Below are 26,470 nucleotides of genomic sequence, written 5' to 3' on the forward strand. Positions count from 1 at the left end.
TGACGGGTTGCTTGGGCAGAGAAGTGGGATTATTAAAATCAAATCTTCTGATATAAAACACCTTGTCCTCTACCCAATCAAACTCTGTGTCTGTAAGATTTACTGCTTTGGTCCACATCAATATTTCATAAGATCCGAGGGGTATAGCTAGTAATGGCATAGTCTCAGCACTGTCTGGTAACAATCCACAAACCCAACAATCTGATACATTCTGTAGTACAGAGACATTACTAGCTAATTGTAAGAAAGTGTTTGACCCAGGGGAAACCCATAATGTTCATGTCCTCTGCTTTCCACCAGACACTGGGAGGCAAATTCGCCTTTCAGCAGGACAATAACCGAAAATAAAAGGTCAAATATACATTGGAGTTTCTTATAAAGACGACATTCAATGTTCCTGAGTGGCCTAGTTAAATATTCTACTTAAATAGGCTTGAAAATCTATGGCAAGACTTGAAAATGGCTGTCTAGCAATGATAAATAATAAATTTAACAGAGCTTGAAGAATTTAAAAAAAATTGAATGTGCAAATATTGTACAATCCAGGTGTGCAAAGCTCTTAGAGACTTACCCAGAAAGACTCACAGCTGTAATCACTGCCAAAGGTGATTCTAACACGTATTGACTCAGAGGGTTGAATACTTATGTATTTCTTTTAACACATGTTAGAATTAGAAATCCATTTTAATCCCAACGTATAACACAACAAAATGTGGAAAAAGTCAAGGGGTGTGAATACTTTGTGAAAGCACTGCAGAAGCAGCAACTCTACTGTTCAGCTTCATTTACCTTCTCCTGGGACTGACAACCACTGTTGAGGGACATAAACCACTGTGTAGGCGGGTCAAACTAGTCCTCATTTAAGATATAGTTGTTATAATGTGTGGTTTATGATTTTTGTATTCTCAAATGTGATATACAGCAGGCCTACCTTTGGAAACCGCTGACTTCATTTATCTGTGTGTGTGCGCGTGCGCGGTGCGTGTATTTGCATAAAATACATAGCATAGCTGTCCTGCCTCATTGCTCCACATACTTTTAAAACCCCAGTGTTGATCAGTGACCGTTCACTCATTTCAGAGCCACTGACACGCAGCACAATGATGATGTCACTGATTCTACTGTTGGGGACACTGGGGCTCCTTGTTCAGGGTGAGAGACACTTCGACCAACTTTGATTCAGGATTTGGCTGATTTCGCTTCAGAATTAAACTTAATTTGTGAATATTGAAGATAATAATAAAAACAAATCATCTGGTTTTAACTCATCTGGTTTAAATGAATCATCTGGTTTTATCATGTTTCATGATAGAATGTGGAATATTTGCAATGTCTATTTGTTGTGATAACCTTATTAATCATTCCTTCTTCACTTTTGTTTTATCTTTCAGAATCATCAGCAGATATAATTCTGACTCAGTCTCCTAAATCTCAGTCTGTTAGTCCAGGAGAGTCTGTCTCTATCAGCTGTACAGCCAGTTCAAGTACTGGTAATAGTCTCCACTGGTACCTGCAGAAACCTGGAGAAGCTCCTAAACTCCTGGTTTATTCTGGTACAGCCCGTCAGTCTGGGATTCCAGGTCGTTTCAGTGGGAGTGGATCTGGTAGTTCATTAACTCATTACACTCTGACCATCAGTGGAGTCAAGGCTGAAGATGCAGCAGATTACTACTGTCAGCAGGGTGCCAGTTATCCATTCACACAGTGTTAGATCGTCGTACAAAAACCTTAAACTAAAGAGGAACTGCTCTGACTCAACAGCTGCAGAGCTACAGAGTCTCCTGTATTCTAAAGTATTCTAAACACCAATTCTTCACAATATGACTCTACAATACAATAATGTAGCTTATTGGCTAGACTTGTCTATAGACTATGATACTGTCCATACAGTATCTCTCAATATATTCTGAAAAAATCTTTGTAAACATACTGGGACCAGTAATAATACAGAACTGTAGAAAATGCTTTCTTTCAAAGGACATGTTGAACAAAATTCAGAAAAGGTTTATATATATATTTTTTTAATATATATTTTTTCTTATTATAAGGAGCACCCGTTTCAGTACACAACAGAATGAATGTGGAACCTGTCCAAACCCATCTTCCAAAATATTCATGCCCTGCTCAACTTCTATACCCCCCAACTCTGAAAGTGAATACAGTCATATCGATTCCATTCAAGAAGTACCACTTTGATATCATTATTCTACATATATGTCACAAATAAATGTAGTTTACATACTGTATACTGTATACACAGAGGGTTCTAAATGGAACCAAAAAAGGTTATCCAACGGGGACAGTTGAAGATTAATTTTGGAAAACTTTTTTTTAAGTGTAAAGTCTGCTTCCCCAGCCCATGTTCAGTTCTTTAGTCAGACACACAACTGCCACAGTCTTGAAAGTTTTTCCCAGAATAGAGCAGTACCATGGCCAGATGTTCACCTGTTAACAGAGAGTTCCATTGAGTTTTGAGCACATGGCTTCAGTATTGGTAACATCCAGAGCCGTATATTTAGAGAGTTAGCAGAAACCTCAATGTCTAACTCTCTAAATAAATGGCTCTGGTAACATCACAAAGACCAATGATTTTACAGCACATGGCTTCAGTAGTAGTACCATGATAAAGACCAGGGAGTTTAGAGCACATGGCTTCAGTATTAGTACCATGATAAAGACCAGGGAGTTTAGAGCACATGGCTTCAGTATTAGTACCATGATAAAGACCAGGGAGTTTAGAGCACATGGCTTCAGTATTAGTACCATGATAAAGACCAGGGAGTTTAGAGCACATGGCTTCAGTATTAGTACCATGATAAAGACCAGGGAGTTTAGAGCACATGGCTTCATTATTAGTACCATGATAAAGACCAGGGAGTTTAGAGCACATGGCTGTCAGTTATTAGTACCATGATAAAGACCAGGGAGTTTAGAGCACATGGCTTCATTATTAGTACCATGATAAAGACCAGGGAGTTTAGAGCACATGGCTTCATTATTAGTACCATGATAAAGACCAGTGAGTTTAGAGCACATGGCTTCATTATTAGTACCATGATAAAGACCAGTGAGTTTAGAGCACATGGCTTCATTATTAGTACCATGATAAAGACCAGTGAGTTTAGAGCACATGGCTTCATTATTAGTACCATGATAAAGACCAGTGAGTTTAGAGCACATGGCTTCATTATTAGTACCATGATAAAGACCAGGGAGTTTAGAGCACATGGCTTCAGTATTAGTACCATGATAAAGACCAGTGAGTTTAGAGCACATGGCTTCATTATTAGTACCATGATAAAGACCAGGGAGTTTAGAGCACATGGCTTCATTATTAGTACCATGATAAAGACCAGTGAGTTTAGAGCACATGGCTTCATTATTAGTACCATGATAAAGACCAGTGAGTTTAGAGCACATGGCTTCATTATTAGTACCATGATAAAGACCAGTGAGTTTAGAGCACATGGCTTCATTATTAGTACCATGATAAAGACCAGTGAGTTTAGAGCACATGGCTTCATTATTAGTACCATGATAAAGACCAGTGAGTTTAGAGCACATGGCTTCATTATTAGTACCATGATAAAGACCAGTGAGTTTAGAGCACATGGCTTCATTATTAGTACCATGATAAAGACCAGTGAGTTTAGAGCACATGGCTTCATTATTAGTACCATGATAAAGACCAGTGAGTTTAGAGCACATGGCTTCATTATTAGTACCATGATAAAGACCAGGGAGTTTAGAGCACATGGCTTCATTATTAGTACCAGTGATACAAGACCAGTGAGTTTAGAGCACATGGCTTCATTATTCAGTACCATGGATAACAGACCAGTCGCAGTTTAGAGCACATGGCTTCATTATCTAGTACCATGATAAAGACCAGTGCAGTTTAGAGCACATGGCTTCATTATTAGTACCATGATAAAGACCAGTGAGTTTAGAGCACATGGCTTCATTATTAGTCACCATGATAAAGACCAGTGAGTTCTAGAGCACATGGCTTCCATTATTAGTACCATGATAAAGCATCCAGGGAGTTTAGAGCACATGGCTTCATTATTAGTACCATGATAAAGACCAGTGAGTTTAGAGCACATGGCTTCATTATTAGTACCATGATAAAGACCAGTGAGTTTAGAGCACATGGCTTCATTATTAGTACCATGATAAAGACCAGTGAGTTTAGAGCACATCTGGCGTCATTATTAGTACCATGACTAAAGACCAGTGAGTTTAGAGCACATGGCTTCATTACTTAGTACCATGATCAAAGACCAATGAGTTTAGAGCACATGGCTTCATTATTAGTACCATGATAAAGACCAGTGAGTTTAGAGCACATGGCTTCATTATTAGTACCATGATAAAGACCAGTGAGTTTAGAGCACATGGCTTCATTATTAGTACCATGATAAAGACCAGTGAGTTTAGAGCACATGGCTTCATTATTAGTACCATGATAAAGACCAGGGAGTTTAGAGCACATGGCTTCATTATTAGTACCATGATAAAGACCAGTGAGTTTAGAGCACATGGCTTCATTATTAGTACCATGATAAAGACCAGGGAGTTTAGAGCACATGGCTTCATTATTAGTACCATGATAAATGCACCAGTGAGTTGTAGAGTCACATGGCTTCATTATTAGTACCATGATAAATGACCAGTGAGTTTAGAGCACATGGCTTCATTATTAGTACCATGATAAAGACCAGGGAGTTTAGAGCACATGGCTTCATTATTAGTACCATGATAAAGACCAATGAGTGGATAAAAACCGCAGACCCCGGATGCATTTATGCTTTCTGTAACCTAGCTCCAAAACATCTATCACTGACAAAGACATTGGCATTGATGTTCACAATGTTTTTCGGTCAGATCGCAAATCTAAGGGTGTGGTGTTGCTGTATGCATAAAATACATGTTTTTATCAACCATTCTGACTTCTGTTACCGAACCCAAGCAATTTGAATATCTGTCTTTGAATATAAATCTCTGCGCATCCTTGAATCCTGTAATTATAGACCCCCATCTGTTATTGCTGGCTCTCTGGATTGTTTTTTTAAAATTATTATCACAGAATGTCAAATTTGAACTTGTGCTTATGGGTAACCTGAACCTAGATTTGCTGACAACCAACTCTGATCAACTCAATAATCTATGTAATACCTACACTCTTACTCAGATTGTAAACAATGTAATAAGGTTGAATGCAAAGTGTCCTCTAAAATCCTCTTTGATCGATCTTATTTTAACTAACACTCCACATCGTTTTAATGCTTCTGGTGTTTTTGCAAATCATATAAGTGATTACTTGCCAAGTTAAATAAAGGTCAAAAATCAAATAAAACAATTTTTTAAATTACTGCGCTGTGGCCTGTGTAAGGGATGGTAAAATTCCTAAACAACATTATCTCCACGTATCACCATGAAAAGAAAATGGAAGCAGTTTGATACTCAGAGCTTGTTACATTATGTTTTTAACATTGCCTGGAATTGAGTTGAATTCCTCCCTGATGTTGAATTAGCTTTTCTTTACTTCCATAAAGCCTTCCAGGATGTGTGCAACAAGCATGCCCCTTTCAAACAATACAGAATTAAGGGCAGAGACAACTCTTGGTTCTCAAATGAACTAGCTGAAATCATAAGGATTGCTATGTAGGCTAAAGCAAGAAGGTCTGACTCAGTTGATTGTATGGCTTTTAAATGCCTTCAGATTCAGGGTGTGCCTATAACCTGAAAGCAGACCACTACCTCAAATCTACTGCTGATAATCAGAATAATCCTTCAAAAAAGGTTAAGAGTGCCCAAAAAATGCACAGCTCTCTAAACAACGGATGGTTGACTAACAGGTGGTAACTGAGAGAACCTCTATTCTGAACTCTTTTAATCAACATTTTCTTGATGCAGGCAGATTATTTGATAGGGTTAACGATCAACATGAGCCCCTGTGAAATTACCTGACACTCCCAAGCACTGTCTCAGAGGTGCGTAGAACCCTGAAAGCAATTGATTGAAAAAAAAGAAAATCCCCTGGCCCTGATAATCTAGACCCCCTACAATTAGCTGCTCCCCTCATTTAACATGCATCTTGAACCTCACTCTAGAATGTAATGAAATCTCCAGATTGTGAGAAATCATCATTTGTCCTACTTCTTTTGAAATGATGTGATCCCACTTTACTGAATAACTATCGGCCCATATCTAAATTGTCTATTCGGGCAAAGGTATTGGAGTCCCTAGTCAATAAGCAGCTTAAGGCCTATCTCCAGGAAAACAATGTTTTGAGTGGTGTGCAATCAGGTTTCAGGTCTGGCCACAGCACTGTCACAGCACATTTGAAGGTTTTGAATGATGTTCACTGTGCCCTGGATAGGAAGCTGCATTGCGTATTTGTATTCATACACTTGTCAAAGGCGTTTGACACTGTGGACCATACTGTCTTGGTGCAGAGATTTACGTGTGTTGGGATTACTGGTCATGCTCTTGAGTGGTCTGTGCTACCTGTCAAATCAAACCCAGTGTGTTAAGGCAGATGGTTGTAAGTCAGACACTGTAGAGTTGTGCTCGGGTGTGCCTCAAGGATCAATTTGAGGTCCTCTGTTGTTTATTATCTATATCAACAACACTGGGAGACATATTGAGACAGCTGATGTACATTTTTATGTGGATGATGCTGTTCTCTAGTCAAGTGGCAGCAGTTTGACTTTGGCTTTTGAAAAAGATCAAACAGCTTTAAACATCAACAGAATCTGTACAATTTGTTGGCCAGGCACATGTAACCTTTATTGATCTAGGTAAGTCAGTTAAGAACAGATTCTTATTTACAATAATGGCCTACCCCAGGCCAAACCCGGACGCCGCTGGACCAATTGTGCGCCGCCCTATGGGACTCCCAATCATGGCCAGATGTGATATAGCCTGGATTAGAACCAGGGACTGTAGTGATACATCTTGCAATGAGATGCAGTGCCTTAGACCGCTGCGCCACTCGGGAGCTCTTGAGAGAGTCCTTCCCCTGCCGCAGCTCCACACTGGAGGGGGGCAGGACTGTCAGGATTGGGCGAACGTCACCTAGAAGACAGGTTTTTAGATATTCAGCAAATGTATTAAATATTAAAAACAGAAATAGCTTGCTTACATAAGTATTCAGACCGTTTGCTATGAGACTCGAAATTGAGCTCAGGTGCATTCTGTTTCCATTGATCATCCTTGAGATGTTTCTACAACTTGATTGGAGTCCCCCTGTGGTGAATTTAAATGATTGGACATGATTTGGAAAGGTACACACCTGTCTATATAAAGTCTTACAGTTGACAGTTCATGTCAGAGCAAAAACCAAGCCATGAGGTTGAAGGAATTGTCCGTAGAGCTCCGAGACAGGACTGTGTCGAGGCACAGATCTGGGGAAAGGTACCCATAAAATTATGCAGCATTGAAGGTCCCCAAGAACACAGTGGCCTCCATCATTCTTAAATGGACAAAGTTTTGAAACACCAACACTCTTCCTTGAGCTGGCCACCCTGCCAAACTGAGCAATCAGGGGAGAAGGACCTTCCTCAAGGAGGTGACCAAGAACACGATGGTCACTCTGACAGAGCTCCAGAGTTCCTCTGTGGAGATAGGACAACCATCTCCGCAGCACTCCACCAATCAGGCCTTTATGGTAGAGTGGCCAGACGGAAGCCACTCCTCAGTAAAAAGCACATGACATCTAAAGGACTCTCAGACCATGAGAAACAAGATTCTCTGGTCTGATGAAACCAAGATTGAACTCTTTAGCCTGAATGCCAAGCGTCACGTCTGGAAGAAACCTGGCACCATCCCTACGGAGAAGCATGATTGTGGCAGCATCATGCAGTGGGGATCTTTTTCAGTGCCAGGGACTGGAAGACAAGTCAGGATCGAGGGGAAGATGAACGGAACAAAGTACAGAGAGATCCTTGATGAAAACCTGCTCCAGAGCACTCAGGACCTCAGACTGGGGACGAAGGTTCACCTTCCAAGAGGACAACGACCCTAAGCACACAGCCAAGTCAATGCAGGGGTGGCTTCGGGACAAGTGTCTGAATGTCCTTGTGTGACCCAGACAGAGCCCGGACTTGAACCCAATCAAACATCTCTGGAGAGACCTGAAAATAACTGTGCAGCGATGCTCCCCATCCAACCTGACAGCGCTTGAGAGGATCTGCAGAGAAGAATGGGAGAAACTCCCCAAATACAGGTGTGCCAAGCTTGTAGTGACATACCCAAGAAGACTCAAGGCTGTAATCGCTGCCAAAGGTGCTTCAACAAAGTACTGAGTAAAGTGTCTGAATACTTACGTAAATGTGATGTTTTTTTGTGTTTTTTTATACATTTGCAAAAATGTATAAAAACAGTTTTTGCTTTTTCAGTAGTGCGTAGATTGATGATAAAAAAAAAACAATTTAATACATTTTTGAATAAGGCTGTAACACAACAAAATGTGGAAAGAGTCAAGGGGTCTAAATACTTTCCGAATGCACTGTACTTCCAAGATCCAGCCTAGTGCCTCCACCAAAAGTATACCACAGTGATACAATGTCATTCAGCGGCCGTACAAAAACAACCTCTCACTGTAGAGACAGCTCTAGCTCTTTGAAAAGATACATTTAGCCAAACCACTCTGAGTTCAACAATAACCGTGTTTGAAATGAACGCACCGTTTGATATATTACATCTTTAATATACATTTGATTTTTAAGTGTACTATTCTAAAGGTAAATAAAGGCAACACAAATTCTCCAAAAATAAATGGAGCCTACATTTCGACTTTCTATTTGAGGGAGTTGTAATACCGTTAAGAAAATGAATTGTGACGTTGATATCAGAGGTCAAGATCTAGAACTGAATACTTACTGCCAACACTCAGTTTGGTCCCTCCACCGAAAGTCAACCACAGTGATAAAGTCTGATTGACTGGCTGCACAAGAACCTCCAGACAGACACAGAGGGGAATGATAACAGAGACATGGAACTGATACCCCCTACTGGTACACTCTGGAACTCCAGAAGATTGGACACATTCACATTCCCCATTGAACTATCAACAGTATGAAACAGTTAATATAGCAAATCATATTGTGTCATATAATCATACTATTTCATCATGGGGACCATAGCACATATAGTAACATCAGTTAAGACTTGGATAGATCAACTCATCAACTAGAGCTTAATACAGCAATGAGGGAATGTGTTAGCATAAATGCGTTTTTGCAAATAACTTTCAGACAACACATGGAAGTGGATTAAAGAACTTTTCTTAATGACAGTGTCATGCTTTGCCCAGGACAAATATTTCCATAGAGAGACATTTTGCATTGGCAGCACATGCTTTATCGTTCTGGGAGTGTTTACAGCCCTGTGAGCTGTCCATCCTGACCACAGAAACCCACGACAACAACGTCTTTGACCACCATCTTTCATGTGTTGTCTAAAAATCGTAACAAAAAACATATGTATACAGACAAGATGTATCTCTTTATGCAGAAAACGTCATAAGGACGTGGATTCCCTCCTTAAAGTATCACATGTAAGCTCCTGTTGATGATTTGATTTGCTCAAGTGAGTTGGAACTGATATTCATTGAATCGATATCGTTCCAAAATAAAATACAATATGTGACAGATATCAACATAGCACTTTCGTAATGTTGAAAGTTCAACAGCAAACATGAATGTGTCCAGTCTACTGGAGTTTCATACCAGCAGAGGGCATCAGTTGTAAAGCAGCATTCGGTGAGCTGTTATTGTTGAGATCTGACTGGTTTGGCTAAATGTAGCTTTTCAAAGAGCGAGAGTCGTGTCTCTATAGTGTTAGGGGGTTTTACGGCTGCTGAATGAGATTGTATCACTGTGTTACACTTTTGGTGGAGGCACCAGACTGGATTTTGGAAGTAAGATCATCCACATCTTATTTCTAATTGGATCATTTGTTCTGACCATTTTGACACTTTCAACCTTTTGGAATATCGATCATGAAGGTGTTCTTTCTAATTTTCTTGTTGATTGAAAGAGTTTCTGCGTTTGCAGATGCATCTATGATCTCGCAAGACAAGGGAAAAAATGCATTCTATAGTTTTTGGTTATACATGATTTTATATGTGTTATTTCATAGTTTTGATGTCTTCCTTATAATTCTACAATGTAGAAAATATTACAAATAAATAAAAACTCTGGAATGAGTAGGTGTTTCCAAACTTTTGACTGGTACTGTGTATATATATTTATACAGTTGAAGTCGGAAGTTTACATACACCTTAGCCAAATACATTTAATCTCAGGTTTTTTTAATCCTTGTAAAAATTCCCTGTCGTAGGTCAGTTAGTATCACCACTTTGTTTTAAGAATGTGAAATGACAGAATGATAGTAGGGATTGATTTCAGCTTTCATTTCTTTCATCACATTCCCAGTGGGTCAGAAGTTACAATACACTCAATTAGTATTTGGTAGCATTGCCTTTAAATTGTTTAACTTGGGTCAAACGTTTCTGGTAGCCTTCCACAAGCGTCCATAATAAGTTGGGTGAATTTTGGCCCATTCCTCCTGACAGAGCTGGTGTAACTGAGTCAGGTTTGTTGGCCCCCTTGCTCGCAAATGCTTTTTCAGTTCTGCCCACACATTTTCTATAGGATTGAGGTCAGGGCTTTGTGATGGCCACTCCAATACCTTGACTTTGTTGTCCTTAAGCCATTTTGCCACAACTTTGGAAGTATGCTTGGGGTCATTGTCCGTTTGGAAGACCCATTTGCGACCAAGCTTGAACTTCCTGACTGATGTCTTGAGATGTTGCTTCAATATATCCACATAATGTTCCTTCCTCGTGATACGATCTATTTTGTGAACTGCACCAGTCCCTCCTGCAGCAAAGCACCCCCACAACATAATGCTGCCACCCTCGTGCCTCACGGTTGGGATGGTGTTCTTCGGCTTGCAAGCATCCCCCTTTTTCCTCCAAACATAACGATGGTCTTCATGGCCATTATGGCCATTTATGTTTCATCAGATCAGAGAACATTTCTCCAAAAGGTACGAACTTTGTTCCCATGTTCAGTTGCAAACCGTAGTCTGGCTTTTAATGGCAGTTTTGGAGCAGTGGCTTCTTCCTTGCTGAGCAGCCTTTCAGGTTATATCAATATAGGACTTGTTTTACTGTGGATATAGATACTTTTGTACCTGTTTCCTCCAGCATCTTCACAAGGTCCTTTGCTGTTGTTCTGGGATTGATTTGCACTTCTCGCACCAAAGTACGTTCATCTCTAGGACAGAACGCATCTCCTTCCTGAGCAGTATGACGGCTGCATGGTCCCATGGTGTTTATACATGCGTACTATTGTTTGTACAGATGAACGTGGTACTTTCAGGCGTTTGGAAATTGCTCCTAAGGATGAACCAGACTTGTGGAGGTCTACAAAAAAGATATTTGCTCAAAATCTGAAATATTGGCTAATTTCTTTAGATTTTCTCATGATGTCAAGCAAAGAGGCACTGAGTTTGAAGGTAGGCCTTGAAATACATCCACAGGTACACCTCCAATTGACTCAAATGATGTCAATTAGCCTATCTAAACTCATGAAATCATTATCTGGAATTTTTCGAGCTGTTTAAAGGCACAGTCAACTTAGTGTATGTAAACTTCTGACCCACTGGAATTGTGATACAGTGAATTATTTGTGAAATAATCTGTCTGTAAACAATTGTTGGAAAAATTATTTGTGTGATGCACAAAGTAGATGTACTAACCAACTTGCAAAAACTACAGTTTGTTAACAAGACATTTGTGGAGTGGTTGAAAAACTAGTTTTAATGACTCCAACCTAAGTGTATGTAAACTTCCAACTTCAACTGTGTGTGTGTGTGTATATATATATATATATATGAACTCAGCTCAAAAATAAATATCCCTTTTTCAGGACCCTGTCTTTCAAAGATAATTTGTAAAAATCCAAATAACTTCACAGATCTTCATTGTAAAGAGTCTAACACTGTTTCCCATGCTTGTTCAATGAACCATAAACAATTAATGAACATGCACCTATGGAACGGTCGTTAAGACACTAACAGCTTACAGACGGTAGGCAATTAAAGGTCACAGTTATGAAAACTAAGGACACTAAAGAGGCCTTTCAACTGACTCTGAAAAACACCAAAAGAAAGATGCCCAGGGTCCCTGCTCATCTGCATGAACATGCCTTAGGCATGCTGCAAGGAGGCATGAGGACTGCAGATGTGGCCAGGGCAATAAATTGCAATGCCCGTACTGTGAGACGCCTAAGACAGCGCTACAGCGAGACAGGATGGACAGCTGATTGTCCTCGCAGTGGCAGACCACGTGTAACAACACCTGCACAGGATTGGTACATCCGAACATCACATCTGCGGGATAGGTACAGAATGGCAACAACAACTACCAGAGTTACACCAGGAATGCACAATCCCTCCATCAGCGCTCAGACTGTCCGCAATAGGCTGAGAGAGGCTGGACTGAGGGCTTGTAGGCCTGTTGTAAGGCAGGTCCTCACCAGACATCACCGGCAGCAACGTCACCTATGGGCACAAACCCACCATCACTGGACCAGACAGAACTGGCAAAAATTGCTCTTCACTGACGAGTAGCGGTTTTGTCTCACCAGGGGTGAGGGTCGGATTCGCGTTTATCGTTGAAGGAATAAGCGTTACACCGAGGCCTGTACTATGGAGCGGGATCGATTTGGAGGTGGAGGGTCCGTCATGGTCTGGGGCGGTGTGTCACAGCATCATCAGACTGAGCTTGTTGTCATTGCAGGCAATCTCAATGCTTTGAGTTACAGGGAAGACATCCTCCTCCCTCACGTGTACCCTTCCTGCAGGCTCATCCTGACATGACCCTCCAGCATGACATGCCACCAGCCATGCTGCTCATTCTGTGCGTGATTTCCTGCAAGACAGGAATGTCAGTATTCTGCCATGGTCAGCGAAGAGCCCGGATCTCAATCCCATTGAGCACATCTGGGACCTGTTGGATCGGAGGGTGAGGGTTAGGGCCATTCCCCCCAGAATTGTCCGGGAACTTGCAGGTGCCTCGGTGGAAGAGTGGGGTAACATCTCACAGCAAGAACTGGCAAATCTGGTGCAGTCCATGAGGAGGCCACACCAGATACTGACTGTTACTTTTGATTTTGACCCCCCCCCCCCTGTTCAGGGATACATTATTCAATTTCTGTTAGTCACATGTCTGTGGAACTTGTTCAGTGTGTCTCAGTTGTTGAATCTTGTTATGTTCATACAAATATTTACACATGTTAAGTTTGTTGAAAATAAATGCAGTTAAACCGTGAAGGGACGTTTCTTTTTTGCTGAGTTATATATAACTAATAATTAAACGTTTTAATTCTGAATTAAATCACATTCCAAAAGGGGAGAAATAAAATGTAGTTCAGTTTTGATGACAGTTGAATGTACAGTGCCTTGCAAAAGTATTCACCCCCTTGGCATTTTTCCTATTTTATTTCATTACAACCTGTAATTTAAATGGATTTTTATTTGGATGTCATGTAATGGACATACACAAAATAGTCCAAATTGGTGAAGTGAAATTAAAAACATTACATTAAAAAATATGTATGTGTATTCACCCCCTTTGCTATGAAGCCCCTAAATAAGATCTGGTGCAACCAATTACCTTCAGAAATCACATAATTATTTGAATAAAGTCCACCTGTGTGCAATCTAAGTGTCACATTATCTGTCACATGATCTCAGTGTATATATACACCTGCTCTGAAATGCCCCAGTGTCTGCAACACCACTAAGCAAGGGGCACCACCACTACTCTGGTCAGATAAGACTAAAATTGAGCTTTTTGGCCATCAAGGAAAACGCTATGTCTGGCGCAAACCCAACACCTCTCATTACCCCGAGAACAGCATCCCCACAGTGAAGCATGGTGGTGGCAGCAGCATCATGCTGTGGGGATGTTTTTCATCGGGTGGGACTGGGAAACTGGTCAGAATTGAAGGAATGATGGATGGCGCTAAATACAGGGCAATTCTTGAGGGAAACCTGTTTCAGTCTTCCAGAGATTTGAGACTGGGACGGAGGTTCATCTTCCAGCAGGACAATGATCCTAAGCATACTGCTAAAGTAACACTCGAGTGGTTTAAGGGGAAACATTTAAATGTCTTGGAATGGCCTAGTTAAAGCCCAGACCTCAATCCAATTGAGAATCTGTGGTATGACTAAAAGATTGCTGTACACCAGCAGAACCCATCCAACTTGAAGGATCTGGAGCAGTTTTGCCTTGAAGAACGGGCAAAAATCCCAGTGGCTAGATGTGCCAAGCTTATAGAGACATACCCCAAGAGACTTGCAGCTGTAATTGCTGCAAGAGGTGGCTCTACAAAGTATTGACTTTGGGGGGTGAATAGTTTAGTTTTTTTGTCTTATTTCTTGCTTGTTTCACACCCAAAAATATTTTGCACCTTCAAAGTGGTAGGCATGTTGTGTAAATCAAATGATACAAACCCCCCAAAAATCAAATTTAGTTCCAGGTTGTAAGGCAACAAAATATGAAAAATGCCAGGGGGGTGAATACTTTCGCATGCCACTGTATTTTCAGTCATCTAAAGGTGAAGTATGTCGTTATGCTTCAGTAACTACTCAAAGAGAGGTAAAACTGAAAGACTTCAGGTGAAACAAAGATAAACTGTTTGAGGAACAGAAACTTACTGATGGAATAAACCCTTCATTTACAGTTAAGATGTAAAACTGCTGCATCATTATTGTTGTATCAGTCAACTCCCCTCGCCCTAACTTCCCTTAATTTAGGTGAGATCTGTCCCACCCTGACAGTCCTGTCACCCTACAGTTCAGAGCTGCAGCAGGGGAAGGCCACTCTCATGACCAACATGGGCTTCCCCTCAGAGTGGAGGCTGAGCTGGAAGCTGAATGATAGCATCAGCAGCAGAAGCACCTCATCAGTGTCTCCGGATGATGTCATCAGAAACACTTATCTTCATCTATCTTTTTGAGTAGAAAACATAGAAACCTGTTGGGTTAGTGCTGGAAATGATGAATTTGATGTTGAAAAGGGTGGAATTTACCTTTAACAAGAAACTGAGGCAACAAAGTGCCAATTCTAAATGGAGTTACGGAGAATTTTGAGGTATTCCCCTTCAATATGAAGTCAAAGTGAACTCTAATAGGACCTTTCCCATCCCCCACCCACAGAGCTTTCCATTGTTGTCCAGGTTACAGCTCTTGCAGGGGTGATCAACCAGTTATGGGGCAAGACTTTCTTCTCTACTTGACATTCAAAAGTGATGGATCTGCATTTTGCACTAGGTGTGAGATCTGTATAGAGCCCCACAGTGGAGGTGTTATAATACCCATAAAACCTAGCGGTCAAACAGGGAAATGGTTCTAATCGTTTTTCCACCATTCATTTTTCCCATAGGGAATTTTAGAAACACTTAAAATAAGGGCTGTGTTTCGTGTAGGTTTACCCCGGCGGGACTTTTTGATAACCATGTAAATCTCTCTCAGACAAGGTGACTTTTATCAATATATTCGGCTCTATTCACTTTCAGATTCAAAAATACTAATTGTTAGAACACGATGCACGAAAAATACTAATAAAAGACATTAGCATTTGAAAACAGTGCCATGAAACTAAACCAATGCATGGCTTGCTGTCAATCACATCTTGTCCATAGATTGCTTACAGGGTAAGGACACCAATATGTAATTTTGTATTTTGGGTGAACTCTCTCTTTAAATGGATAGTTCACCCAAATTACAAAATAACATATTGGTTTCCTTACCCCGTAAGCTATGGAGAAGGTATGACATCAATTCATGCTTTGGTTAAGTTTGCCTGGCACTTTCCAAATGTTAAAGTTTTAGAATTTGTGGCAAAAATCCCATTCAAGTCCTGTTACCAATATTAGCATTTTTCATGCATCCATGTTCAAATAATCTATAATGACTTTGTTGAGCTTCACAATCAATTTCAAATACCTTTTGGACATGATGTGCGTAAAAATGCTAATATCAGTACCAGGATGAATGGGATTTTTGCCACAAATGCTAAAACGTCAGCTTTTGAAAACAATGCCAGAGAAATATCACCAAATATTTGTTTCTTTTATTTATTTAACCTTTATAAAGAATGGACTGCTGTCATACCCTGTCCATAGACTGCTTAAAGGATAAGGAAACCAAAGTGTCATTTTGTAATGTGTCATTTCCATTTCAGAATGAATAATGTTAGAACTAAATGACAGAGTATTTAACTCTTGATATGGTTGTTGTCTAAAAAACGAAAGTGAACTGAGAAAATATGACACTCACTTCTTCAGAGTTGTAACTTTGATACTAGCAGAACAGAGATCTGGGTCACAATCACCCAGATGATCCTTGAATAAATAAAGCCAGTGTGTGTCTGTTATAGAGTGACCTCCCTAATACAAGGTTTTTCAAATGTTATGAGCAGTATATAGTTCAACCGGCTGGTGCATGGGTTATAGCCTCTGGTCAACAAACAGCCAACAATCTCAAAGTACTTTATAACACTTTATAAACACTGTAAAAAACATTAGGGACACCTGCTCTTTCCATGACATAGACTGACCAGGTGAATCCAGGTGAAAGCAACGATCCCTTATTGATGTCACTTGTTAAATCCACTTCAATCAGTGTAGATGAAGGGGAGGAGACAGAATAAATAAGGATTTTTAAGCCTTGAGACAAGTATTGTGTATGTGTGCCATTCAGAGGGTGAATGGGCAAGACAAAATATGTAAGTGTCTTTGAACGTGGTATGGTAGTAGGTGCCAGGCACACCGGTTTGAGTGTGTCAAGAACTGAAACGCTGCAGGGTTTTTCAATCTCAACAGTTTCCTGTGTATCAAGAATGGTCCACCACCCAAAGGACATCCAGCCAATTTGACACAACAGTGGGAAGCATTGGAGTCAACATGGGCCAGCTGTCATAACCTCTAGGAGTACTGGGTGGAGGAGTCAGGCGCAGAGAGCAGGTTAGTTCAGAACGTGGATCTTTATTCCTGACGACAGTGAAAACGGTCATGCCCAACACACAGGCGCATGAAAAATACCAGTCCAAACAGACAGGACTAAACTGTCCGGAAAAATAGCATCCACCTAAATTCCAACACCAACGAACAGAAAAACAAGCCCGCACAAAAGCCGGCGGGCCTACTGCCCTTAAATAGCCTACCCACAAAACTAAACTCAAAACAGGTGTACCCAATCAGCCCAAACTAACAGAAACAAAAAGAAGGGAATCGATGGCAGCTAGTAGGCCGGTGACGACGACCGCCGAGCGCCGCCCGAACAGGAAGAGGCACCATCTTCGACGGGATTCGTGACACCAGCATTCCTGTGGAATGCTTTGGACACATTGTAGAGTCCTGTCCCGACAAATTGAGGCTGTTCTGAGGGCAAAAGGGGGTGCAACTCAATATTATGAAGGTGCTCCTAATGTTTTGTACACTCAGTGTATAAACACTGATTTATTAGTAAAAAGTAAGAACAGATGTAGAATCTTAATTTGAGCCAGTTTGCTACAGCAGGAAAAGAATCCTGCAACGACAGGAAATGTGAATTATGTGGATTATAATTAATAGACATTTTTATAGGCAATACTTTTTTCGTTATAACAAATCAAGTCTGAAATGTCAACATGGAAATTAAAAATTTAGAAGCATTTTTGCATTTCCTAGATATCTTAAGATGAATGCACTAACTTTACGTCGCTCTGGATAAGAGTGTGTGCTAAATGACTAAAATGTACAAATGTAAATGTATTGTGACAAGTCCTCAGGCTAGGAAAGTCATAAGAGGAGACAATAAAAAAAACATGAGGACATATTACTCCTTTGAGTGATGATCACTTCACTTCCCCCGGGTCCCTTTTTTCCATTCTTTACAAAGAGATTTGCCAATGAAAGCTTTTCCCTAAAGAACACTGTTCTGCATCCATGCAATCTTTCTTGTTCTCACAAAACTACCTTCCAGGGAAATGCATCTGGTTGGGCGATAAGGGGCTTTTGTTGGAGAGGAGCAACAGATCAAGTTTGGTTGATTACATCTTGTGTCCAGATTCCAGGCATGTGTGTGTCAAGGTTGGGCTCAGTTAAAATTGAATTGAGTGCCTCATACATTTTCATTACATTCATGAATTTGAATTGGAGTAGTAAACAGGATACAGAATTGCATTTCGAATATGAATGAAAGAAAATAGAATTGAATTCAGTGAAATTCAATGAAATTCAAATGCCTCTTCTATTCTAATTTAACCTGAACAAAAATAGAAGTGCAACATGTAAAGTGTTGGTCCCATTTTTCATCAGCTGAAATAAATTATCCCAGAAATGTTCCGTATGCACAAAAAGCTTATTTCTCTTAAATGTTGTGCACAAATTTGTTTACATCCATGTGAGTGAGCATTTCTCCTTTGCCAAGATAATCCATCCACCTGACAGGTGTGGCATATCAAGAAGCTGATTAAACAGCATGATCATTACACATATGCACCTTGTGCTGGGAACAATAAAAGGGCATTCTAAAATGTGCAGTTTTGTCACACAACACAATGCCACAGATCTCTGACGTTTTGAGAGAGTGTGCAATTGGCATGCTGACTGCAGGAATGTCCAACAGAGCTGTTGCCAGATAAATGTACTTATCTGGCAACAGAGAGGGTGCTGAGGAGTATTTCTGTCTGTAATAAAGCTCTTTTGTGGGTAAAAATTCATTCTGATTGGCTGGGCCTGGCTCCCCAGTGGGTGGACATGGCTCCCAAGTGGGTGGGCCTAGTCATATGAAATACATAGATTAGGGCCTAATGCATTCATTTCAGTTGACTGATTTCCTTCTCTTAACTGTAACTCAGTAAAATCATTGAAATTGTTGAATGTTGTGTTCATATTTTTGTTCAGCATAGATATACAAATATACATCTTATACATGAAACAATGGATTTTCAGGGCAAACTCTTAAACGAATTATAAGTTACTATATTTCATTAATCACTTACATTTTGTTCAATATGGGGAAAATACAACTTTTCCCAGAATGCATTAGCTTAACCCTCAAGTTGACCCTTAGTCCTTCAAAAAGAAGTCAAACAAATGATGTGGTTATTGGGAATATAAAGTACAACAATTGGCTATTCTAAGCACTAAGGTTAAAAGAGTATATGAACATTGTTTCCAGAGAAAAGTGATATATTCTTTGGTATATATTCTTTGGAAGTGTGAACTGTCAGATACAGTGAAACTCTCATGTTCTATGACTGAGTGGAATTTATTTGAATTGCACTGAATTCAATTCTACTTACTGTCACTCAAACTCAAATTCTACATCCTGTGGGGTGTGACCAATTCAATTCAACCCAACCCCGCTGTGTGTGTGTGTGTGTGTGTGTGTGTGTGTGTGTGTGTGCGTGCGTGCGTGCGTGCGTGCGTGCGTGCGTGCGTGCGTTGTGTGTGTGTGTGTGTGTGTGTGTGTGTGTGTGTGTGTGTGTGTGTGTGTGTGTGTGTGTGTGAGAGAGAGAGAGAGACAGACAGAGAAAGAAAGAAAGAAAGAGACAGAGATGTGATGGGGGTTGGAGCTACTGCCCCTCCCCCAATGAGGACCAGCTTCCTCCATGCATCTTCAAAAAGCCCTGAACTTCCATGTGGGCATCCGTTGAAAAAAAGTGAGACGTGAAAAAACAAGACCAAATGTATCTAAACGAATATGCAAACTGACATGTTACAAACCATTCAAAGAGTAACTACATTTCCTACATTGCTACTGATTATGTAGGAGTGATATCCAGATCTGTTGGGGAAAAAGTGAGAAAACAAAACTGAAAAATATATGGATACATGCACCTAAACTGATATACATTCATGACATGCTACAAACCATTAGAGTTACAACACTATCTACATACTACTGATATTGTAGTAGATACAGTAATGGACTCTCCATATGAGTCTCAATGTAGTGTCAGATATACAGCTGCAAAACTACGCTCTACAACAGGGACTTAGGGACGGGTGGGCGCGGGCCCACTCAATCAGATTGAGAGAAAAAAAACGGGACATTATTTGGGATATACATTCACCGACCAGTTTATTAGGTAAACTATCCCCTTCACTAAAATGGATCGCTCATGCAGACAGGGAAGCACGTGGCCGTGGCTTGTTATACAAAGCAGGCAGACAGGCATTGAAGCATTACGCTACTGTTCGATTGAACTTTAGAATGGCCAAATGAGTGACCTAAGCGACTTTGACCATGGTATGATCTTCCGTTCCAGGCGCAACGGATCCAGTATCTCAGAAATGGCTGCCCGACCAGGCTTTTTACGCACAACATTGTTTAGGGGTGCGACAAACAAAAAAACATTCAGTCAGTGGCAGTCCTGTGGGCGAAAACAGCTCATTGATGAGAGAGGTTTAAGGAGAATCGTGCAAGCTAACAGGCGGGCCACAAACAGACAAATAACGGCGAAGTACAGTGGTGTGCAGAAAGACATCTAGGAACACACAACTCATTGATCCTTGTCACTGATGGTCTATTGCAGCAGAGGACCACACCACACAGGGTTTCACTCCTATCAGCAATAACAAATTCAGCTTACAGCAGTGAATTAAGTTTACTTGAGTGGCCAGTACAGACCTTAACCCAATAGAGCATCTATGGGATTAAATGGAACAAGCTGTTTGCAGCATTACTATACAGCTGTCCAATCTGCAGCAACCGCGTGATACCATCGCATCAACATGGGCCAACATCCCTGTGGAACGTTTCCGGCACCTTCACATACCCCTAAGAAGTCAGACTGTTCTGGAGGCAAAGGAGGATCTGACCCAGTACTAGATGGGGGTACCTAATAAAGTGTAAATTGACAATAACAATAATCAATTTTATTTGTCAGATGCCTTTCAGGATACTCAAGGACATCTTACATAAAATATGGTGCTGAACATGAAATAAATGTCATTTAGGCCTATGTAATGAATTAGAATTATGCTTGATTATTTACTGGGGAAAAAAACAACAAAAACTAATTATAGCAAATTAACTTACCAATTTCAAAATAATGGGCGGGTTCTGGCATGTGTCCCTTTGCACTGATACCATATGCAGAAAACAGTAGCTATCGCTGTGTAGGCTAGGTTACACTGTGTAGTGCAGTTGCTATAGCTAAGACTCAATAGCCAACTTGGCTAGCAAAAACAAGTAAAATGCCAAAACAAAGCTAAATGTAAACAAAATTCAAGAGACCGTGTATAGAATAGGATGTTGGAGCATTTGCAAAGTAATTTCATAGAAGTGATTTTGCCAAGAAGGGCCTCCAGCCCCCCTCTATATCAATCACTGACTGCTTTTATCTAATTGAGGGCCTTAAATAAAGTTTCAATAGATTCAGAGACAATGATCAGCACTACAAGCACTTTTAGAAATCATGAAACACACTTCTCCACTTCGACTCACATTCTCTCCCTCCATCCGCTGAGACATGACCATCAACCCAGTGAAATGTCAATTTATGCTCCAATGTGCCTCGCAAGTAATAGGCTAAAACAAATGACCTATTACCAGTGTTATCATGTAGCTTAGCTTGAGACTCAAGTTTTGAAATATACTGTGAGATTCTACGTTCTTTATAATAAATCAGACCTGTCTTAATATACAGTGCCTTCAGAAAGTCTTCATACCCGTTGACTTATTACACATTCTGTTGTGTTACAGCCTGAGTTCAAAATGGATTAAATGTATTTTTTCTCTCACCCATCTACACACAATACCCCATAATGACAAAGTGAAAACGTGTTTTTAGACATTTTTGCACATTTATCTAAAATGAAATACATAAATATATAATTTACATAAATATTCACCCCTCGAGTCAATACTTTGTAGAAGCATATTTGGCAGTGATTGCAGGTGGGAGTCTTTCTGGGTAATTCTCTAAGAGCTTTCCACACCTGGATTGTGCAACATTTGCCCACTATTCTTTTCACAATTCTTCAAGCTCTGTCAAGTTGTTTGTTGATAATTCCTAGACAACCATTTTCAGGTCTTGCCATAGATTTTTAAGTAGATTTACAGTACCAGCCAAAAGTTTGGACATACCTACTCATTCCAGGGTTTGTCTTTATTTTTCTATTTTTCTACATTGTAGAATAATAGTGAAGACATCAAACCTATGAAATAACACATATGGAATAATGTTTTTGCAAATTTGTTTACATCCCTGTTAGTGAGCGTTTCTCCTTTGTCAAGATGATCCATCCACCTGACAGTTGTGGCATATCAATAAGCTGACTAACCAGCATGATCATTACACATGTGCACCTTGTGCTGGGGATAATAAAAGGCCACTAAAATGTGCAGTTTTGTCACACAACACAATGCCACAGATGTCTCAAGTTTTTAGGGAGTGTGCAATTGGCATGCTCACCAGAGCTGTAGCCAGATAAGTTCATGTTAATTTCTCTACCATAAGCCTCCTCCAACTTTAATTTAGAGAATTTGGAAGTTCGTTCAACCAGCCTCACAACCCCAGACCACGTGTATTGTCTTGTGGGCGAGCGGTTTGCTGATGTCAAAGTTGTGAACAGAGTGCCCAATGGTGGCGGTGGGGTTATGGTATGGGCTGCCATAAGCTACGAACAACGAACACAATTGCATTTTATCAATGGCAATTTAAATGCACAGAGGTAATGTTACGAGATCCTGAGGGCCATTGTTGTGCTGTTCATCCGCCGCCATCACCTCATGTCACCCATTGAGCATGTTGGTGAGACTCTGTATCGACGTGTACAACAGCATGTTCCAGTTCCCGTTAATATCCAGCAACTTCGCACAGCCTTTGAAGAGGAGTGGAACAACATTCCACAGGCCACAATCAACAACCTGATCAAATATATGCGAAGGAAATGTGTCACGCTGCATGAGGCAAATGATGGTCACACCAGATACTGACTGTTTTTTTAATCCACGCCCTACTTTTTTTTTTAAAGGTATCTGTTACCAACAGATGCATATCTGTATTCCAAGTCATGTGAAATTCATTGATTATGACCTAAATAATTTATTTCAGTTTTCTGATTTCCTTATATGATCTGTAACTGTGTAAGATCTTTGAAATTGTTACATGTTGCCTTTATATTTTTGTTCAGTATAAATAGCCTATAATTTTTACCAATTTAATTGAATTAGAAATATAACTTCTCTGCCCATGCACTATAATTCCTAATTTAATTAATATCATTCAATACATTGTAGGCACACTTGGTCTCTTGCGCCCAACAGAGAATTGCACTCACTTGCATTTTGACTCATGAAGTGATCTCGACTAACATTCTGACCAGACCGCGTGCATCCGTCATCGTGCGCATGTTGATTTTGTCCACCCACACCAGACGTGACAAACAGGTTGAAAAATCTAACCAAACTCTGAACCAACTATATTAATTTGGGGACAGGTCAAAAAGCATTAAACATTTATGGCAATTTAGCTAGCTAGCTTGCTGTTGCTAGCTAATTTGTCTTGGGATATAGACATTGGGTTGTTATTTTACCTGAAATGCGCAAGTTCCCCTACTTGAACAATGAATCCACAGATAACAGGGTAAACCAAGTTTGTTTCTAGTAATCTCTCCTCCTCAGGCTTCTTCTTCTTCTTTGGACTTTATATGGCGGTTAGCAACCAACTTTAAGGTGCATTACCACCACCAACTGGACTGGAGTGTGGACCTCAGTTCATCTTTCAATCACCCATGTGGGTATATGCTCCTAAAAAACTATGAGGAGATGGGAGAGGCAGGACTTGCAGGGCATCAAGCTTCACAAATTGAACCAAGTTCTATTTTAGCACCTGGCTACACAGACGCTCATTGACGCGTGTGAGCATTGTGGGTGCAATGATTGAATAACATGTATGTGTACATTTATTTTGCAACACTCGCGCACGCGACGTGAGTGGTGTGGTCAGCATGCTTCCCCAGGATGATCAGGGGGTTCTTCTCGTCATGTCCAAGTTTTGCTTCTATGTTGCGACCCCACATTCTCAGAAGGCCGTCTTTATCAATGAATGGATCTAAGGCTCTCAGAGAGCTTTCTTTGGGAAATGTTTCCTGGTTCCTGATGCACTCAAACTCTCTTGGATAGGTTTCCTCTTGGACTGTCCGTATGATTATATCCTTTGACTGAGAGAATCCATCTGGTGTGCATGCTGTCTGACAGTAGTGCCAGCCCTTACAGTTGCTGTTTTTTTCGTCACTGTAGTGTTGTTGAAGAGACAAGCGATGTGGACGAGGTGAGTGATGGCACGAGTCAGCGACTTCCACGTGGAGAACCTTGAAAAGCGTAAGGATCCAAGCTGCTTGGGTGAAGTTGTTGTCTTCAGTGTGGACACTAAGCTGGCGAACGTCAGCATCTGAGGAGGGGTTGATGAGCTCAAAAGCATCCCTTTCAAGGATGAATGTCGTCACATGATCTGCAGGGTTCTGATCTGTAGGTACATAGCTCCACTGTTCTGGATGAGTAGATCTCCTTATCCGATGGCCTCGATTGCTGACATAGACGTAGAAACGTCGGGTCTCGTTGTAGATGTAGCCTAACACCACCTTGCTGTCTGTGTGGAAGGTTGTATAATCAAGCTCGATGTCTATTTCTGAGGTGATGAGCTTGGCCAACTCGACTGCCAAGACTGCTGCGCAGAGTTCCAACCTTGGAAACGTGTGTTCTGGGCGTGGCGTCAGTTTTGCTTTACCCATAACAAAGCCCATGTGACTCAATCCTTTGACGTCTGTCACTTTGAGGTAGGCAACTGCAGCTACTGCCTTCGTGGATGCATCCGGGAATATGCATAGTTCTCTTCGTCCTTAGTGAGACCTTAGTGTAGGCCCTAGGGATATGCAGGTTACATAGCTCTTTCAAAGACTCTCCATGGCTCCTCCATTTCTGGAGGCAGGGGGTGTCACATTCTCCGTTGGCCATTGTGATCTCCCTGAGAATAGACTTGCCTTGAATGGTGACAGGGGCCACAAATCCCAATGGGTCATACAGACTGTTCACAGTTGATAGCACTCCTCGGCATGTGAAGGGCTTCTCATCTTCAGCTATCTTGAAGGTGAAAGTGTCAGTGCTGAGGTCCCAGTTGAGACCCAAGCTGTGCTGCATAGGCAGAGTGTCTGACCCTATGTTGAGATCTTTGAGGTCGTTTGCGCGATCTTGAGATGGAAATGCTTCCATTACCTCCTACTTGTTCGAGGCAATCTTGTGTAACCTCAGATTAGAGTTAGTGATAATCTCTTGTGTTCTCTTGAGCAGGGTGACTGCATCTTGGACTGCAGGAAATAACTTTAAGCCATCGTCGACATAGAAGTCACGTTCCACAAACTGTCTGACATCAGGATCGTAGTTTGTTTGTCCTTGTTGAACAGACTGTCTGAGGCCGTAGATGGCCACTGCTGGAGAGGGACTGTTGCCAAAGACATGGACCTTCATGTGGTAGTCGATGGTGTCTTTGGACAAGTTGTTGTCCTGGAACCACAGGAATCTCAGGAAGTTACTGTCTTCTTCCTTCACCAGGAAGCAGAGGAACATTTGTTGGATATCTGCTGTCACAGCGACAGATTCCTTACGGAAATGAGTAAGCACCCCAAGGAGTGTGCTGTTGAGGTCGGGCCCAGTCATGAGAACATCACTGAGGGATACTCCATCGTATTTGACACTAGAGTCAAAAACCACACGGATTGGACCAGGCTTCTTTGGGTGATAGACACCAAATGTAGGTAGGTATCACCGTTCTTCTTCTTCTTTCATGGGCTGAGTCCCTTCAGCATGACCATTCTCGAAAACCTTCTCCATGAAAGAGACAAAGTGGTCTTTCATCTCAGGCTTCCTAAGGAAGCTGCATCTAAGGGAGAAGAAGTGTTTCAGCGGTAGAGGTCTATTGTCGGGGAGACAACGTCTTGATGACTTGAATGGTAATGGTGCCACCCAGCTGTTGCTGTTGTCCTTCCTCATCCCTTCCTTCATTATTTTCAGAAAAGAGCTGTCTTCAACAGAGAAGGCCACTTTATTGTTGCCTCTTGTTTGCTGGAACACATTGCAGCCCAAGTGAACTTCCTCTTTGTCACAAGGAAGACTTTTGTAGCAGCATAATGCAGGTTGATCGGGAGCTTGGGCATTCTGGAATCTTTCTTTCACCAAGAAGAGGTTGAGACAAGGCTCGAAGAGAGTAGGGCGTCATTTCTCCAAAGTGTTTGTGTAAAAGGTACTCACTGAGAGAGGCTTGTGAACGCTCCCCAGGCAGAGCCGAGGTCCATATGCCGAGGTCAAGCTTCTGGGCATATGGTGAGTCATGGGGCCCATTAACTTGCTTGCGCACCTTATGGACATTATCGGAGCATTATGGGAGCCTTGGGTT

At 41.1% G+C, this 26,470-nt stretch overlaps 1 gene segment (V, D, J or C); it reads left to right on the forward strand.

The window, feature by feature from the left end:
- Positions 1-687: 687 nt before the first annotated feature.
- Positions 688-15,041, forward strand: LOC139554317 (Ig kappa chain V region GOM-like). The segment is given in 4 exon segments: positions 688-1,152; positions 1,392-1,695; positions 9,891-9,928; positions 14,839-15,041. Coding segments are annotated over 4 exon segments (597 nt in total).
- Positions 15,042-26,470: the final 11,429 nt, after the last annotated feature.

The sequence above is a fragment of the Salvelinus alpinus genome, chromosome 26 (assembly GCF_045679555.1).
Source record: "Salvelinus alpinus chromosome 26, SLU_Salpinus.1, whole genome shotgun sequence".
Classification (NCBI taxonomy): domain Eukaryota; kingdom Metazoa; phylum Chordata; class Actinopteri; order Salmoniformes; family Salmonidae; genus Salvelinus; species Salvelinus alpinus.